Source organism: Sciurus vulgaris, assembly GCF_902686455.1.
Source record: "Sciurus vulgaris genome assembly, chromosome: 15".
Lineage (NCBI taxonomy): Eukaryota > Metazoa > Chordata > Mammalia > Rodentia > Sciuridae > Sciurus > Sciurus vulgaris.
The window spans coordinates 67866145-67883991 of NC_136476.1; the positions used below are offsets into that span (position 1 = coordinate 67866145).

Below are 17847 nucleotides of genomic sequence, written 5' to 3' on the forward strand. Positions count from 1 at the left end.
CATGATCTCACTCACGGACTATTTTTTCCATATATTCCAGACACAAGAAAAGAAAAGAGAACAGTACCCTAAATGATTTGTGAGTTGCTTGCTAGCTGTGTCTTAAATATTACCGATACATCTCATCTAAAGAAGGTGGTGACTTTCTAATCGATAACGACAAAGTGGCCCGCTCCATTCCAAAATTCACCACCATTTAATCAACACCATTTAATCAGCTATAGAGAGTTAGCAAGTAAAACCTGCCAATTCCTGTGATGCTAACAATGCTTTTCAGACACAGGGCTGGGGCTCGGCAAATATAGGCAACACTGAAGTATTGGCTAATCTTTGGAAAAACAGTGGCCATTCAGAATAAAATTTATAACCTGCTATTGGAGCCAGCTGCTAAGACTCAATAGCACTATGTCAGAGAAATGAAGCAGCATCATTTTTATACAAAATAAACTATTTTGCACCATTACATTGCATGTAATACTGCATTTGGTGTGTGGGTAGGTGTGGATGTATGTCAGAGAGAAAAATAAAGGAAAGTTGTTCATGAGGGCAGACCTGATAGTAATGATATTCCTTGCCTGTGTTTAGGAAGTATTCTCTGTGAGTCAGATCTGGAACTATGTGCTTTACATACATAGTTCACCTAATGCTCATAACCAATAGAGGGTCCTACCAGCCTTATTTTATTAATTCTAAAACTGAGGCTCAGAGAATAATTTTTTTCCAGGATTATGGAATTAGTAAGTAAAGGGCCAAGATTTGAGCTGGCCTATCTTACTCCAAATCTAAGTTCTCAACCCCTGAGCAATAGTGATCCTCAGGGGTTACCACAGTTAAGGAATCTATCTCTTATTCCCTTAGTGACAAGGACAAATAACTGCAATATTCAGAGCCTCTGCTGGACAAGGTCTTAATTACTCTCCATTAACCTAAAATGAGAAAGAGTTTCATGTTCCGGCTCCTCTGGGCCCACATCTCACAAGGAACTCTGTTAAGTTCATGTGGTTTTGTGATTTCTATTTCTGTTTAGAAGTTTCCTCTGAGTTAAATATTCGAAAGGAGATGGCAACAAAAGGGTACAAAGAGCTGGTGTCTGAAAGCTGTTTTCTTTTTTGACCTGAGCCTGGGGCTCAGGGTCTGGGCAGCACCCTGGGACTTCTACAGGGTGAGTCTTCTGTCCACCACCCACAGGGCCAAGCCAGCCTACTGGCTGGCCAAACAATCATGGCTCTCATGAATATTCGCACATGCTCTTCCTCAAAGAGGCCTTCACAAGGATGGCAGTGGGACCTGAGGAAACTTGGATGGCTTTAATTCCTTTTCGGTGCAACAGAATGTGTAGCTTGGTCACCTGTGGTCAGGGAATAAAAGACTCTGTGTCCACTCCTATCCTTTAGCAGCAAGGCCCACTGGGAAGCCTTCCCTTCCTGCCAGATGGCCCTCCACAAGAAAGTAACCCTGAAATTCCCTTCTTTGAGAGAACCCTCAATAAATACACCACACTCTTTAATGGGATTGAAGAAGCATCTAGAAGCAAATTATTAAAGAAGGTGATGTACCATTTACACAAAGAGTAATCACAGACTTTTGTTTTTGTTCCAATTCCATTTCTAAGTTTTCCACTAGGAAGTTCTGTACGGTTGATCCACAGTAGTTACTGCCTTTAAAATGTTATTTATAGAATAATAAATAGGACCCCAAATAATCTTGGAAATCAAATTCGTCAACTTAATCCCACATATAAAGGCACACAGAGAAAGTAACTTGCAGTGAATCACCCAAATAGTTAATGCCAGAGTGATATTCCCAGAGGCATCCTGCCTCAATGAATGTGAGAACACACACACGCACGCACACACACACACACACACACACAAATGAAGCCTGAACTTATTAAAAATCTAAAAACCTGAATAAAAAACAGTAATATGCTGCAGTTAGCAAGAAAGGTAACGTGATGCTACTATGTATAAAAGCTATATAATATGCAAGCAATTTAGTTTCAGATGTCTTTTTGTCAAAGCTCCATTATGGCTATTACTAGCTATAAAGAAAGGAGACCCTTTCTTTGGCAGCCGGTTATCTTTACAGCCGCAGTGTTCACACCGAATCCTGTTAACCTCATAAATACATGCTGGTGCTCACAAGAAGGAAAGGGATAGAAAGTGAGGCTGAGGTCAACAAGATAGAGACACCGTTGCTGTAAAAACAGTGCCCTTGTGGAAGTCAGGAAACCTGCATCCTGGCTTGGGGTCATGTGCTAACTCAGACCTACATTTCTCAAGTTGGGAGCTTCAGTGTCTTCATTTGTATGATGAAGGAGGCAAACAAAGTGAAATGCTAAATCACTTGCCTTATAAAAAGTTCTTCTTTATCACTTTTACAAAGTGGAACAAGCTCAGTGTTGAGCTCTGTGTTTGAAAAGCCAAAAGAATCAGAAGGAATATACACAAATAAACAGAAAGCAAAGCTTAGAAGGAGGGTGGCTATGTATCCTGGGTTTCCCAGAACAGTCTTGGGTTTGTGTCTGTTGTACCAGCATCCCAACCAGTTAGTGTCCGTTTTCACTATCAAAGGTGTCTCAGTTTGGATGATTCATTGCATGGCCTCTTCCACCTGTAAGGAATTTGAGGTTTGGTTCATCTTGAGGAATATTTATCAGCTCCTGTCACCTACAGGCTGAAGCCCATATTATTTAGTGTACTATGAAGGCTTCGACCCTCTGGTCAAAACCCCATCCAGCACACCCTCTACATGAAAATCACACCTGACCTCTTTCAATTCCTCATACGTAAAAACCATTGCTCATGCTGTTGCCTATTTTCTCCGCCAACCCCACACTACAGAATGACAACCTCCACCAAATCCATCGATAATGGATAATTATCGATATTATAATATCATAATATATAATACATATTATAATATCATATATTATGATATTATAATACATAATATTATAATTCTGCCTCCTCCAGGAGGCCCTCCACTCTGGTCACTCTGCCCAGGCCTCTGCCAGCACATGGACTCAACTCCTTTGCAGCACTTTCTTAGTCCCCTCTACTACAACAGAAGCTCTGTAAAGAATTTTTCTTATCCTTCTTTTTACCCCTTAGCACATAATTAGCTCTCAACATCATATTTGTTGAATTAAACTGAAAATAGAAGTACCAAAAAGTCAAAGTCCTATGGCTGAAGGTCATGGTCTACAACATTCCAGTTCTGCCACTTACAAATGAATTATCTTGGACAAATTACTTATCCTATCTTAACCTGGGAGCTTCAGTATAGAATGAGAAAAATGCAACGTTCCTTGGTGCAAGACACAAACAACACACGAAGAACCAGTCCGAATACTGACTGGCACAGGGTACTGGGGTAGTAAAGGGTAATTTAGCTTCAATGGTGGTCAGTTCCAGCCCAAATATATCAGACCAGAAAACCAGTGTCTCCCTGTTCTTCCCCAAAGAGAGAAGCCCTACCTAGTTCATCTTATTTTACTTTATGTCCCTGCTGTGGCTTAAATGCAAAAACCTCTTCATTTGGTTTTCTCTTGCCAGATTCTAGTTTTCGTCTTTTTGAATTTTCCCCAACAGAAGTGTCACCATAAAGAAAAGAGCCAGAAAGGAAAGGACTTCAAACTCGAGACAGCCTGTGGTCAAATAAGGAAGAACATCTTGACTGCCACTGATTCAACCATGGAACAAACTCAAAGGAATTCTTGGTAAAATGTCAAGTCGGGAGAAGTCAGGCCTGGGGAGGGGCACCATGACCTCACGCTGAAGGATGAACCTCCAGTGAACGACACCTTTCCGGAACACTCCCTCAGTGAGAAGCTGTCATTACTGGTGCTACACCACCAGACAATGGAAAAAGGCAGATGAAATGAGAGCCCTGAGTGTCACCAGAAGCAAAAGAAAAGAAAGGAATGTTCCTTAAAGTTTTCTCAGCCTGTGGAAACAGTGTACGGGGCTGGGCGGTATGGATGGAAACTAATGGGATCACCATGTTTCAACATAATGGCATACTGCTGTTCAAACTTTATTACAAAATACAGCATGTGGTGGTGGTTGTTTTTATTCTAGAGAAGCAAGATAGCATGGAAGTGAAAACACATGGGTTCTGGACCCGAAGTGCCTGAGTCTGAATCCTATCTCCTATACTTAATAGCTGTGGTCTTGGGCAAGTTACCTAGCCTCTCTGTACCTCAATTTTTACCACCTGGAAAATAAGAAACACAAATCAATAATGGTAACTACACTCTGTAGGGCTGTTATTTACAAATACTAATTTCTAATATAGAATTATACTGGGCACATGATTAATGCTGCTTAAATGTTTGACAAAATTATTAGGTCTAGGACTCGTTTGAAAACAGCTTTGTCCTCATGCTTACCAACTGGCATTTATCAGCATAAATCTCAAAGATGCCTGTATTTTTAAGTTGACTTCTAGGAATTTGGTTATTGACCAACAAACCCTTCTCCTGATCATGAATACTGAACAGGTAATTCTGACATAGTAAAATTGGAAACTAAAGGCTTTTCACGTGGTTAATAAAACACTAATCGATCCCAGAATAAATGAAAGTGAAACAAATGTATTGTTTACTGAGCAGTCACTGTAGCCATTTTCCAAGCTGCTGTGTTCTGAATACAAGGCACAGGTAATAGAGGTATAGTCAGGTTTGGCTCCTGTATAGCTGAATTAAGTGGCATTTACCACAGTGAATTCCCTTCGGCTTTCTTTGGTCTTCAGTTCTGAAGGCTCAGAAACTTGATTCTAACACCACATTCATTCACTCAACAATTATGTACTGATCACCTGTTTATGCCAGATAACAGGAACTGGCAAAACAAGAAAACAGACAACCAAGCATTACAATCCCTGTCAGCCTTCACAAAGTTGACAATATGGCAGAGAAGATATTAGACATTGAAAACCAATGCGCACAAGCCAAAGTGTGTGTGGCGGGGGCAGGGAACAAGATCGTAAGTAGACAAATTTACATTGAGCTGAGCTTTGGGTAGACCAGAACTCTTGTATCTACAGGCCCATCTTCACCATATAACCACACTCACATAGGGACAGACACAACCCAAGCAGGGAGTATGCTATGTGAACGGAATGGCCTTAGGCATCACCTTGACAAATATCTGGCTGCTTAGGATTGGGGAATCCCTATTCTAAGCTTTCCAACCACTCCTCCACCCACATCCTGTTCAGTCTCCCACTCTCACTGCTTTTCTCTAATTATTTAATTGCTGCTTCCTATATTATAATCACATTCCCACCTTGCCCCATCAAACTTCTTCACCTCAGGTGAAGTCTTCCATGTTCTAAAACTTCTTCCTTCCATTTCACAGCTATAGAAATAATGTTGTTAATTCCAGAAGAGGTTAACTGCATTCAATCTTTGTAATGTCTATTAAAAGTTTAATATCTCAGAGGGCAACATTATTTCTGCTTTTTCAGGTTTGGGGTTTATGTGGTGGTGACAAGTATAGAAGGCATGATTAGGACAGATGTACACTGAAACTACAGCCTTATAAAACCTCAAAATAATATCTCAACTTGCAAAACAACCTAATGAGGCACAAAAGTTAATTTTACATGAATCATTAATTATATTGCACAATGAACCATGCCAGACATTACACAAAGGTCAAAATTAAGACAAGAACTTGGCAGGTTCATAGTCCAAATTCAGTAGTCTATTTTACTGCTGGTGGTTCTATCAAGCAGCATTTGACGTCATAATAGAAAATAGAAAAAAATAATAGAAAAAGCACATGCATATGAAAAATGTCAATCAACATTTAGACTATTGGCAAGTGACCATCTGAGTCAGTACAGAAGTAAAATGTCTCATGCTGCTTAACTTCATACAAAAATAATATCTATGGTAACCTAAGGTATCTTTCATCTGTATCATGGAAAATGAGCATAGGAATGCTCAAAATCTTATTGAAAATTAAACATACAGGGACACCATTATCATACTTCCATTAAGCTTCACTGGCAGAATAAGACAATCTGACATCTAAGATGTTGAGGTCCCAGTGGGGACATTGCCTAAGTATTCCAGTTGATTCCAAAGAGCTTTATATGACAGCAAATCCAAGATCAAGTTCTCATTCCTAAAGGTCTACAAAAGGTCACAATCAATGCAGCCAGAGATCATCTCCATGATGCATTTACCCTAACCAAAACAGAATGAAACAATGCACAAACCAAATGGTTGATTTACTTAATGATAATCAGAGCTTTATCTCCCAGAATTTCAGAAGAGCCACATAATCCCCAGTTACATCCCTTAGTTAAAATTCCAGGTTACATTCCCTGCTTTACAAAGAGCAAAAGCGATTATTGAAACTTCCCACTGAATTTCTGTAGGGAAAACAAATGAAGTAAAAAGTGCTTGTTTTGTAGTCACAGGGATCAAACCCAGGGCCTCATGCATGCCTGGCCATTGCTCTATCACTGAGATACATCCCCAGCTCCTTCAAGTTTTTTTTTTTTTTTTTAATTTTTGAAAATATGATCAAACATTAATCTGAATATAGTCTATGGAGAATATATAATTCAATTTAAACAAATTCTCAGTGAACTTTTAAAATGGGCACTACAAAAGAAATGTTCTGTGTCTGTCCTTTAGGTGGGTATAATGGCATGGGCCAGCCAGGGCCTAGAACTTACCAAATGCTCTTCAACTCTTTTCTGAGAACGTATATGTATGAAAACATACTCCCTGATCATCACCATGACTTTCATCCAGGAAAACTAATACTTTAAATTTAAAGGCAAAAAGTTATTTTGAGTCTACAAAAAGAATAAAATCCTGGCTTTCACCAAGGAATATGAATTGACATCCATTACTACCAAGAGAAAAATTTTAAAAACATAAAAATATTCACAAAGGTTATTGTCACAAAACATCATTAATTCTAATCTTTGTTCATTAAATCTATATAAAACCTTGATAAACTTGCCTATGATGTAATAATTATTATATAAAATGAGTTAAAATAGACTAATAAAAATAACTACATATGAAAGCCCATTCATATTACATAAAGCTTTCTACCTGAAAATCTGCAATACAGAGACTGTGAGGCAAAGTTCCATAATTAGGGTCTAAGAAATTTTTCAAAAGTTAAATGAATCTGATGGGTTATTCTGGTGTTTTCTTTTTGTTGCTAAGGATCAAACCCAGAGCCTTACATATTGTGGTGCTTTCGATACTAGATAGCCAAATCTTCAGTGACATCTTCCATATCATCATCATTTATCCTACAGCACTGACACCAAACTTTAGATGATTCTGTAACTGCAGAAAGACTGGTATGCTGATTTTGCCACACACATTTCATGTAGAGTTAACCTCATACCCTCATAATTCCTGCATATGCACCAGGTGAATATTCCCATTGCTATTTGCTGCTATTATCTAATGTAATTTATAAAAAAGACATTGAAAACCCATAAAGGAAGTTACAGTCAAGACAAAACTCACCAAGCACAATGACCACAGTCTTCAGAAGACTCATCATGGTATCCCGATTCCGACGGGGTCCAGAACTGTGCCGAGACATTCTCATAGTCCTCTGGCGAACGTAGCCAAAGATGTGAGCATAGAGAACCACCATTACCACAAAGGTCACCAAATTGAAAATGGCCCAGAAGACTAAGTAAGAGTCACTGTACAGAGGTGCCATGTTGGAACAATTTTCAATATCACAGATGCAGTTCCAGCCCACACTGGGTATAGCACCCATAACAATGGCCATAGTCCAGATGACCACAATGACCACCACCACCCGCCGGTTGCTCATCCGTGTATGGAGCTGCATGCGGAAAACTGTAATGTGCCTCTCAATTGCAATAGCCAGTAAGTTGGCCACAGATGCTGTCAAGCTGGTGTCAATGAGGCCCTGACGGAGGAGCCACGTGCTAACAGTCAGTCTCCGAGTATTGGGGCCTGTGTTGAACATTAGGTAGAAGTAGGCCAACCCAGCAAAGAAGTCTGCAGCAGCCAAATTGGCCATTAAGTAATAAATAGGAAAATGGAAGCGGCGGTTGACGTATATTGCCACCATAACCAGTAAGTTGGCCAACATGATGAAGATACAAACTGTGATCCCAAGTCCCATCACCAGCTTGCTGACTGTGTTCCATTCTGTGGCAAGATACTTTCCACTCCGGTTATAGAAGAAGGCGATAGACTCATTGTAGAAGCACTGTGGTTGATTCATGGCTGTGAACTAAAAGAGAAAGGAGGAAAGATGATGAAAAGAGAATAAAGAAACCACAGATTCAAATTTAAAGATGTACAGATGACATGAGACTCCTTTGGTATATGTAGCAGAAAAACAAAAGCAAAGAATTTGAAAATCTAATCCTGTATAACATCCTATGATTATATTCATACCCGAAGGTTTCTCAAAGTCCTTAAGATTAAAGACAGTTGGAGTTAAATAAATGACAAGGTCTCAGCTTGGTGGTTGCATGTCATTGAAGTCTACTAGAAAAGCCACATGGCCTAGCAATCTTGCTTAAAATACATGAGACAGACAAAATTTTTGCAGAACACTGCAATTGGACTATTTACCATAGTAAATTCTATTTTCATCTGTTATTTAGGGAATCTGCAAACAGAGGCGGTTTATGTATGGGGTCTCATTGCCCTATTATTCTGCATTTCTCTTCTCACATAGTATGTTCAATCTGTGATAGACATTTGGTAATGCAGACTCCCACAAGCACCGTCAGTTCCAACATTTCAAAGAGGTCACTATGCATCAAAGGTTCTCTGGCCAAAGCCAGCATTTGCTACTCAACATTCCTGTGGTCAATACAGCTTACCCCCAAGACTCCTCAGCCCCAGAATAGCATTCATCAACCAACTTATGACACTAGAGAACTTCTTCTTTTTGGAGGACCTAATATAACCTCTAAGGAGCAGTTGATATTTGACACTGCTCTGTGAGAAGTAGAATATATTTAGATTAGATGAAGTATATCTTTTCAAATGTGAATGACAAAGCTTCACAACATGTTAACTTATTTTTCAACATCAGTGATCAGAATATATTTATACTTTCATTTGAATCCAGAAGGGATTGAAACAGTCTAAAGTAGAATAATAAGGGTAATCAATAAAACTAAAACAAAATTAGAAAATAAAAGGTACAGAGAAGAAACTGGAAAATTACACATAACATAGAATAAATCACTCTACCTAAAACCTTAAATTTGTCTGAGACTTCTAAATTTAGAAAATATTTCTTGAAGACACTTCACATTCTACCTTTTTTTCTTTTGCTTTGCTTCTAGTAAATTCTTAGCAAATATGACAGTTTTAACCACTATTTTGATAAAATATTCTACTGAATATTTATAGGTTACACATTTGATGTTTATGAAACATTGAAAATTTCAAAACACCCAAGTGGCTAGTCTTTGGACATGTCCAGACATCTAATGTCTCTTTCCTCATCCAGACTTTAATAGTCTGCGATCACACCTCTAACATTATACATTAACATGCTGTATAATCATTGACCCCTTTACTTTTCCATTTATTAAAGAGATCGTGTACCATGGGCAAAGTGAGGACATTGTTTACCCTTCACAGCATCTCACGTACTTTTCACAGTGTCTCACCCATTAGAAATCAGAGAGCTTAGCTTGTAGTGTTCCAGTCCACTCCACATCTTGCCATTATTCTGCGTAATCCACTTAATTTTCTTGCCTTTCATTTTCTTGACCTCATTGCTAATGACCTTTTCTTCTATTACAACTCAGCTGCCCACAGCCATGGTCACACCCTGCAACCACCCAGAACTGGCTCCCTTTGGAAATTAGATATTCTAATTGCTCATTATGATTTCCCATTCTTCAAATTATCTCACTTAAACTCCAGTACTTCGGTTTTTTGTTTGTTTGTTTTTTGTTTTTGTTCATGTTTTTGGTACTAAGGATTGAATCCGGGGGCACTCAGCCACATTCCCAGTCCTTTCTTTTTCACTTTGAGGCAGAGTCTCACTAAGTTGCTTAAGGCCTTGCTAAATTGGTGAGGCTAGCTTTGAATTTTAGATCCTCCAATCTCAGCCTCCTAAGCCACCGGGATTACAGGTATGCACCAATACACCCAGCAGTACTTTGTTTCTTTGCAATTATCTGTTTCCTTGACCCTTCTACTTTTCCCAATGGAATACCCTTCCCACATTCCCTTTTCTCTTATCCTGCTTAAATTACACAGTAATTCATTTCAACATCTTTATTGCTAACACAGGAACACAGTTGCTTCCTGAAGAAATTAGGGCCAGATGTCCTTAACAATTCAGAATTTTTCTGGTTTTAAGAACAGTTATATAGTGCACATTCCATACAAAGAATCCCCAGTACAGGTTGAGGCAGCACTCCATAATCACACATTTTGATTTGTAAGGCAAAACATATCAATGATAAAGGGAAAGATACTGAAGACTTTCTCTGGACACAGAATTTTTTAAATCAAATATCAAGCATATATTAGATTCACAGCATTCTAATTTCTGAAAACCAATTACTAAGTCAAGAAGGAATATGTGCAATTTCTTAATCCTTCCCAAATAGAAAAAGGTTTTTTTTCTATTTATTTAAATTTATTAAGGATAATGAAGTAAAAAGTAAAAGTTATCTTTTTGAGCCATAATATGCTAAGATATTTAAAACTGACAATTTTTCCCAATAGGATTTCAGATACTGAATCAGCAGACAGCATGTGACTCAGTTCTATACCATTCTTGTTCTCTCATAAACTGAGTGCTAAGCGAGGTGTGGTGGCACACACCTATAATCCGAGGGCTTGGGAAGCTGAGGAAGGAGGATCATGAGTTTCAAAGGCAGCCTCAGCAACTTAGCAAGGCCCTAAGCAACTCAACAAGACCCTGTCTCTAATAAAATATAAAAAAGGGCTGGAGATGTGGTTCAGTGGTTAAATGCCCCTGGGCTCAATCCCTTATATAAAAACAGAAAGGGGGTGGGGCTGAGTGCTGATACCATAAAAACTACACTATATTTAGTGATAAAACATTATTTTTTGAAACTCAGTTTTATCTTCTGTGAAATGAGGTAAATAGACTAAGTGATATATAAAGTCTATTTCAGATTTAAAATTCTATACAAAGAGGATTCTGGGTAAGAACTCTGCATTTCATGAAAATTACCAACTAAATATTAAAGGAACAGAAAAATGTACCAGGACTTAATATCTAGTCTGGGGATGTAACTAAGCAATAGAATGCTAATGCGTGCCTCAGATGCACATGTACCTGGGTTCAATACCCAGCACCTCCCACTATAGCAGACTTAGGGGAAAAGAAAAGAGGGGAAAGAATGAAAAATTAAATTGTAGAACATTTATGATCTGTGTCCTCAATGTGCTTTGTTAGGGTACTAGCATTAAAAATAAAACTAGTCATTATTGAGACAACAAAAATCCCAGTAAAAACTACATGGAGATTGAATTATTTTCATATTGGTACTATAATAAAATGCTATAAACTTGAAACACAAATTTATTCTTATAGTCCTGGACATCGGAAGTAAAAAGTGGGATAAAACCAGGGTGCTGGCAAGGGTATGTTCCTTTCCAGGGGCTCTAGACAAGAATCTTTTCTGATGTCTACAGGACTAAGACATTCTAAGGATTAAGTAATGGGTATCTTTGGAAGTCATCATTAGACCTACCAGAACAAATTGAAAAACAATTTCTGAATTAAAAACAGCAACCCAGGCAATAACATATAAAAATTCCAGAAAATGGAAATGGCAAGTATAAGACTTAATAAATTCACCCAGCACTAAGAGAAGAGGGTCAGAGATGACAAGAACAAAAGGAAAAGCTGTATATATAGGAAAAACTTGAGTCCTACTAGGAACCCAAGAAAGATTAGGGCAGAGTTGAAGAAACACAGCTCCAAACAAAAAAAAGTTATTGCTCAAGGAAAAAGACCTCAGTTTACTGGTTTAAGCTTATGTAAATTAAAAAACAAAGTCAATTAAAAGCAACTAAAATGTAGCTTGATGTGATTTTGCAATTTCGGGGTAAAGAAAAAATTTTAGGAGTACAGTGAAAAAAATCAAATAGAATACAACTGAATCAAATATGTAACAGAAAGAACAGAGTATCTGTAAGCTTTTGATTCAGAATTCTTAAGGACAGGACCCACACAATCAGATTCTCCACTCTATGGAGAAAATATCTGAGGTCTGGAAGCCCCACATTCATCTACACTGATTTTTTTTTTCACATGAGGACAAAAAAGAAGAGTACCAGACATGCAGAGTGCAGAAAATAACATCATCTGTGTTTCCCCCCTAAAGAAAATACCTGTAAAAATAAGTCATGAGAAAAGGGGAAAAAAAACTTAATACCTATAAAAATATTAATAAGAAAAACCTTATACCTATAAAAATATTAATAATCGTCTAGGATCAAAAAATCACTTAATATACCAAAAGATCTTGAATTCAGGGAGCAGAATGTAACTATATGTAAATTTCTCTTATTACTAGGTAAAGAAGCAAAACATAATAAACTGTGAAAATTTCAAAACTAAATTTTAAATATACTGATTCAAAAACCACCAAATTAGATAATATACTAAAGTATTTCATATGACTGGAGAAAAACAGAATGAGAAGAGAAAGGATGAACAATGTGTAGAATAGCAAATTTATATCATTTATCTAGTTAAGATTAGAAATAGTATGATATGTCAAATATATTCTACTGTCACATATAACTAAAAAGAACAAAATTTAAAAACGCTAAAAAAAGATTAGAAATGCTTTTCTTTTCCTCCTTAGAAAAGTAATGTTTATTGCAAAAAATTTAGGGAAAAACAAATATATTCAGATGAAACTCACTAAATATTTTTTAAAAGATTACTCTAAAATTCAAATTACTTCAGTTAGAAATTTCTCTGTTATAAGAAGTTATCAAAGTTTGCCCTGCCCAAGAAACAAATCTACAAATGAGATAGAAAATTAAATCGTCCTCCATGGTAACAAGTCCACAATGGAGCCCTTTTCCTCCTCTAATCACTACATCTCAGGATGACTGTGGGGCGGGGCTCAAGGGCTGCTGCTATTGAGAGTAGAGTTCCAAATCTCAGAAATCTACCTCTGTCCTATCTATGAGGAAAATCATAACAATTCCACCAAACCTATATTTTGAAGAGGCACAGGTGCTATTCACACTTGCTGTGCACTTCATTTATTCATTCACACATTCACAAGCATTCACGGAACACCAGGTATAAGCATGGTACTGCTCGATGCCTTCAGGGACACCAAAATGATACACCTAAGCATCTGTACTAGAGCCACTCATGGCCCATCTGATGCACTTTTTAATCTCCTGCAAGACAATTACATGTTCACTGACCAAGAGGAAAAGGAAACACCTGGCATAAACTCACGGACTAGTAATTAAACCTATGTGATCTATAAGTATTCAGGTAAGAATGTAAATATATACTCTACTGACATACTCTAAAAGAGGAGGTTTTAATCTATGCTGGATAAAAAAAGCAGAAATAAGGTATAAATCAGGGCTACACTGTTCCCACTTCTGATAAAGCATAACAATGGCATGGGTGAGGACCTAATACATGGCCTCTGCTAATCACATCTTCCTGATTTTGACGCCCACGAGTTGATTTGGTCTTCACCAAGTTCCATAACTCCTCCGAGTTCTTAATTTTCTCATTATTAAATTGAGGAATGAAGGATCTCTAAGATCTTTTCAATTCTAGTTCTTAAATCTAAAATAATCAGACCTTTGACATACTTCCTCCTCCCATAAAGATTAGAAAAGAAGTAACATGGAATTTATTCAAATACCATTAAATCTACTGACAAGAATAACAGTTCCCATCTTAGAGCCTCCAGATAGAAATAAACAAACACAAAAGGATGACTTCCCACTAGAACTAGAAAAGAGGCCACAAAACAACACTGATAAACCCCAAAAGGTATTAAAACTGGACTCCTACAACTGCTGAAGAACATGCAAATTTTAAAAAGTTTATCTGAAAAAGTACATCAAGCACCACTTACAAAGCAACAAAGTATCTCAATATAATATATAAATATGTATAAAGCAACTATGAAAAACACAGCAATTGTAGGCCAATGAAAATGCTTTTTCTCTGTCATAGCCCTTGTTCATCAGGCTAAAAACAGGTGGGCATCATCATCATCACACTTTCCAAATTTCCAGAGAATTTTGTGTTATCCCCAAGAGAGGGAATGGTAAAAATCATTAAAAACACTACAATGTACTCACTACAATATAAAAGTAGACTTCTAGATATATCACTGAGGTAAGAGAGAACTGAAAACCAGGTGATAGGCTACCCTGGCAGCAGATTATCAAAGACTCTGGGGACAAGATTTTAAAGACAACTAGAAAACAAAACCCAAAGGGCTTAAACCTTCATAAACCAGACACCATCTCTACAATGCATTCATTCTAGAATAAAAGGATCACAACAATTATGCAGTTTGTCCTGTGAAAAAAATGAAAAATTATTTCCCACAAGCTCATTCTTTGTTCAGGCTAATAACAGAATGTATATTTCTTATCAATATGTTCCATTTCAATTTTAAAAGACAGGATTATATGCTTCTTTTAGTTTTTACCATCTTCTACTACATTACCTTATTGTGCTCTTTTATTACAAAATTGCTTGTCTCTGTAAACTATACTTTCTTTTTCTGTGGTTAGGTAAGAGAAAGCCATAAAATATGCAATAAAAAAGCAGCATGTGATATTTAAAATAGTATTAACCTCCTCTTTGTCCAGACCTTTTTTTTTTTTTTAATTCAAGCAAAAAGTACATATAAAAATTCTGCTTAGTTGTAAAGCTTCAGTTGAAATAGTAAAATATAATGGTGTGATAAATGACTATAATTTTTTGGGGGGGCGGGAATTAAACTCAGGGGCACTCAACCACTGAGCACATCCCCAGCCCTATTTTGTATTTTATTTAGAGACAGGGTCTCACTGAGTTGCTTAGTGCCTCACTTTTGCTGTGATTAGCTTTGAACTCATGATCCTCCTGCCTCAGCTTCCCAAGCCACTGGGATTACAGGCATATTCCACCATACCTGGCTCTATAATCTTCATATTTTATGTTCCCAATCATTTGCCACCTTGTTTTCTGCCTTTTCTTTCTCCATTGCCATAGGATTGGATTCCCATGTACAGGTTTGGGGTTTTTATTCTTGTCTGTTTGTTTTGTACCAGGGATTGAACCTAGGGATACTCAACCACTGAGTCACATCCTGAGCCCTTTTTTAATTTTTAATTTTGACATAGGGTCTTGTTAAGTTCCTTAGGGCCTTGCTAAGTTGCTGAGACTGGCTTTAAACTTGTGATCCTATCTCAGTCTCCCAAATTGCTGGAATTTCAGGCAACAGCACCCCACCCATGTACAGGTTTGATGGCCCTAGTGTTCCAAGCTTCTCTTGAAAGAGACAGTGGACTGAGACTCTCTACATGGATGTGTCTCACAGAGGTCAGATTTACACCTATCCATGTCATCTCTACACAACCCAGCATGTCTGTTAAGGGTAAACCCTGAACTCTGACCTAGGCCACTGGGCCACAGGGTCAGAATTCTCACTTGGTCCTGCCCTCCATTAGTTTGCCATGTTATTCTATAACCTAATCAACCACAATTAAGATAATGCTAAGCAGACTTGTAGAGTATGCAAAGCTCTCAGAGTTGAGGCTCATACCTGAATCTGGTCTTCCATCCAGGCCTGAACTAAGACTCCAAACTCCCTGTGCTGGCTGGTGGAAATTCAACTAAGTAAAAAATATTTTAAAATCACTGCTGGACATTCAGACTTTGAAATCAGGCAGCCACCTAGTTCAACAATAACCACACCCTACTATTCTTCCTGCAGGATTTGACCTTTTGCTGCTAAAGGTTGTCTGAATCTTTGAAAGTTACTTTATTGCCAACCTAGGCTTACAGAAAGGAATCTACTCCACAGTCTTTTCTGATGCTAAGCAGCACATACCAATACACTTTCACTTCTCTCCAGCCTGAGCCTGCCTAGAACAATCATTTATGGAAAGGAAGGAGTTTAACTAAGGACAGTGCTTAAGCAATGTTATATAATTAGCAAATGGCAATACAGACACACAGCAAATACAGGCTGAGGTTTTCTTTATTTTTCAATGACAGTTTTATTATAGTAAGTTACAGATCTTGAATTTTTTATTTATTATTTATATATGTTATGTGCATGTGCTTATATATATAAACATGCTTATATATGTATACACACACACATATATATTTTTTGTTTGTTTGTTTTCTGTTTTTGCAGGGATCAACCCAGGGCATCTCTCATGCTGAGCAAGCACTCTATTACTGAGCTACTAAGCTACACCCCGAGCCCAAGGTATGGATCTTGAAACAGATACCCACTGGACTCTTAGGATTATGGTAAAAACTGCAGGCCATTGTCCCACCTTTATGTTTATTCATGGCAAATCTGCAAGAAAAGTTCAAAGAAAATAGCTGGAGAACCTAGTAATGTGAAAAGAAGAACAGACAACACACATCACTATGAGCAGTAAGAAGAAGAAAACCTCACATGCTTTGAAGGTGTAACTCCATTAATCATTAAAGATTAAACCAATTAAAAAAATTAGAAAGAAAAAAATCTACCAACAGGAAAGCTATCATTTGTGGTTTACCCTAGGTTATCCTGTACATTTTATCTTATGAAAAGAAAATTCAAAATGTGCTCTCAGATTCCAAAGTAAGATATCCTCTCAAACTTTATCTGAGTTTATAAACACAGAGGGGGCATAAATGAATTTAAATGGCAATATGAGAACAAATCTAATTCCTAATAGAAACATGGTTCAGGATGGAGTAAGTCAGAAATCTCAATGTTTATCTCCATGTGCATTTATTCCTGGCAATACATTGGAGTTTTCTGTAGAGTGTTTATCTAAGTTGGCATTCCTTTGATGGATCTTCTGGCATAACACATATGCACATTATATACACAGACCATATGTAGCAGGAACCACTTTCTTTCTGTAAAAAACTGAGAATAATCATGGGGAAAATGGAAAGAACTAACATTTGCCTGGTATCTGTTGAAGGGTTGATACTACACAAAACACTGAGCAGATGTTTTGACATCTAAATTTGTGAGCACAGTACACATTATTTTAATTATACAGGTTAAAAAAATAAAGCTGAAAGAGATACCTATATTGAAAGGTCTTTTAGCTACAATGGCCTAGCTTTGAATTAAAATCTACCTGTATCTAACTAAGCCAATGCACTCTCTTTCTCAATTCCGTGTTAGGAAGTCACACCACACCATATTTTTATTATGTGGCACCAGAAACTTCATACAATAATTAACTCATACTGCATTAGTTCTTCATTCTTCAATTAATCATTCATGCATTAGTCTAAAAGAAAGTACTATCAGAAGATATCCACAATTCCTTATGTCAGAACTTAACAACGGCAACCACTGTAATAATTCCTTTACATTATATTCTTCAATAGTGAAACATTCTGATTATCAATATAATCTTCCTTTTTTAGAAAATAAAGTAGAAAAATGGAACTGTCTTCTTAAACCTTACAAGTCATTAAATGTTTTTGTGCATGAGTAAACTGATCTCAATGTTTTTTTAACACACTAACTGCAAAAATGCTTTTCAGAAAAGCAAGTAGAGAAATCTGAATACAAACTGATTACAAAAGTGATATTAAAGGGTTATTTTTCATTTTGTTTAGTGTGATGATG

The 17847-nt window shown here is 37.2% G+C and overlaps 1 protein-coding gene across 7 annotated transcripts in view; it reads right to left on the reverse strand.

The window, feature by feature from the left end:
* The window catches only part of LPAR1 (lysophosphatidic acid receptor 1), a 140067-nt gene that overhangs the window by 45044 nt on the left and 77176 nt on the right, over window positions 1–17847 (reverse strand). For all 7 annotated transcript variants that reach the window (XM_079112622.1, XM_079112624.1, XM_079112621.1 and 4 more), the window contains one exon: window positions 7514–8261. In XM_079112622.1, the coding sequence (XP_078968748.1) occupies window positions 7514–8261 (748 nt within the window). The remainder of the gene's footprint in view (window positions 1–7513; window positions 8262–17847) is intronic.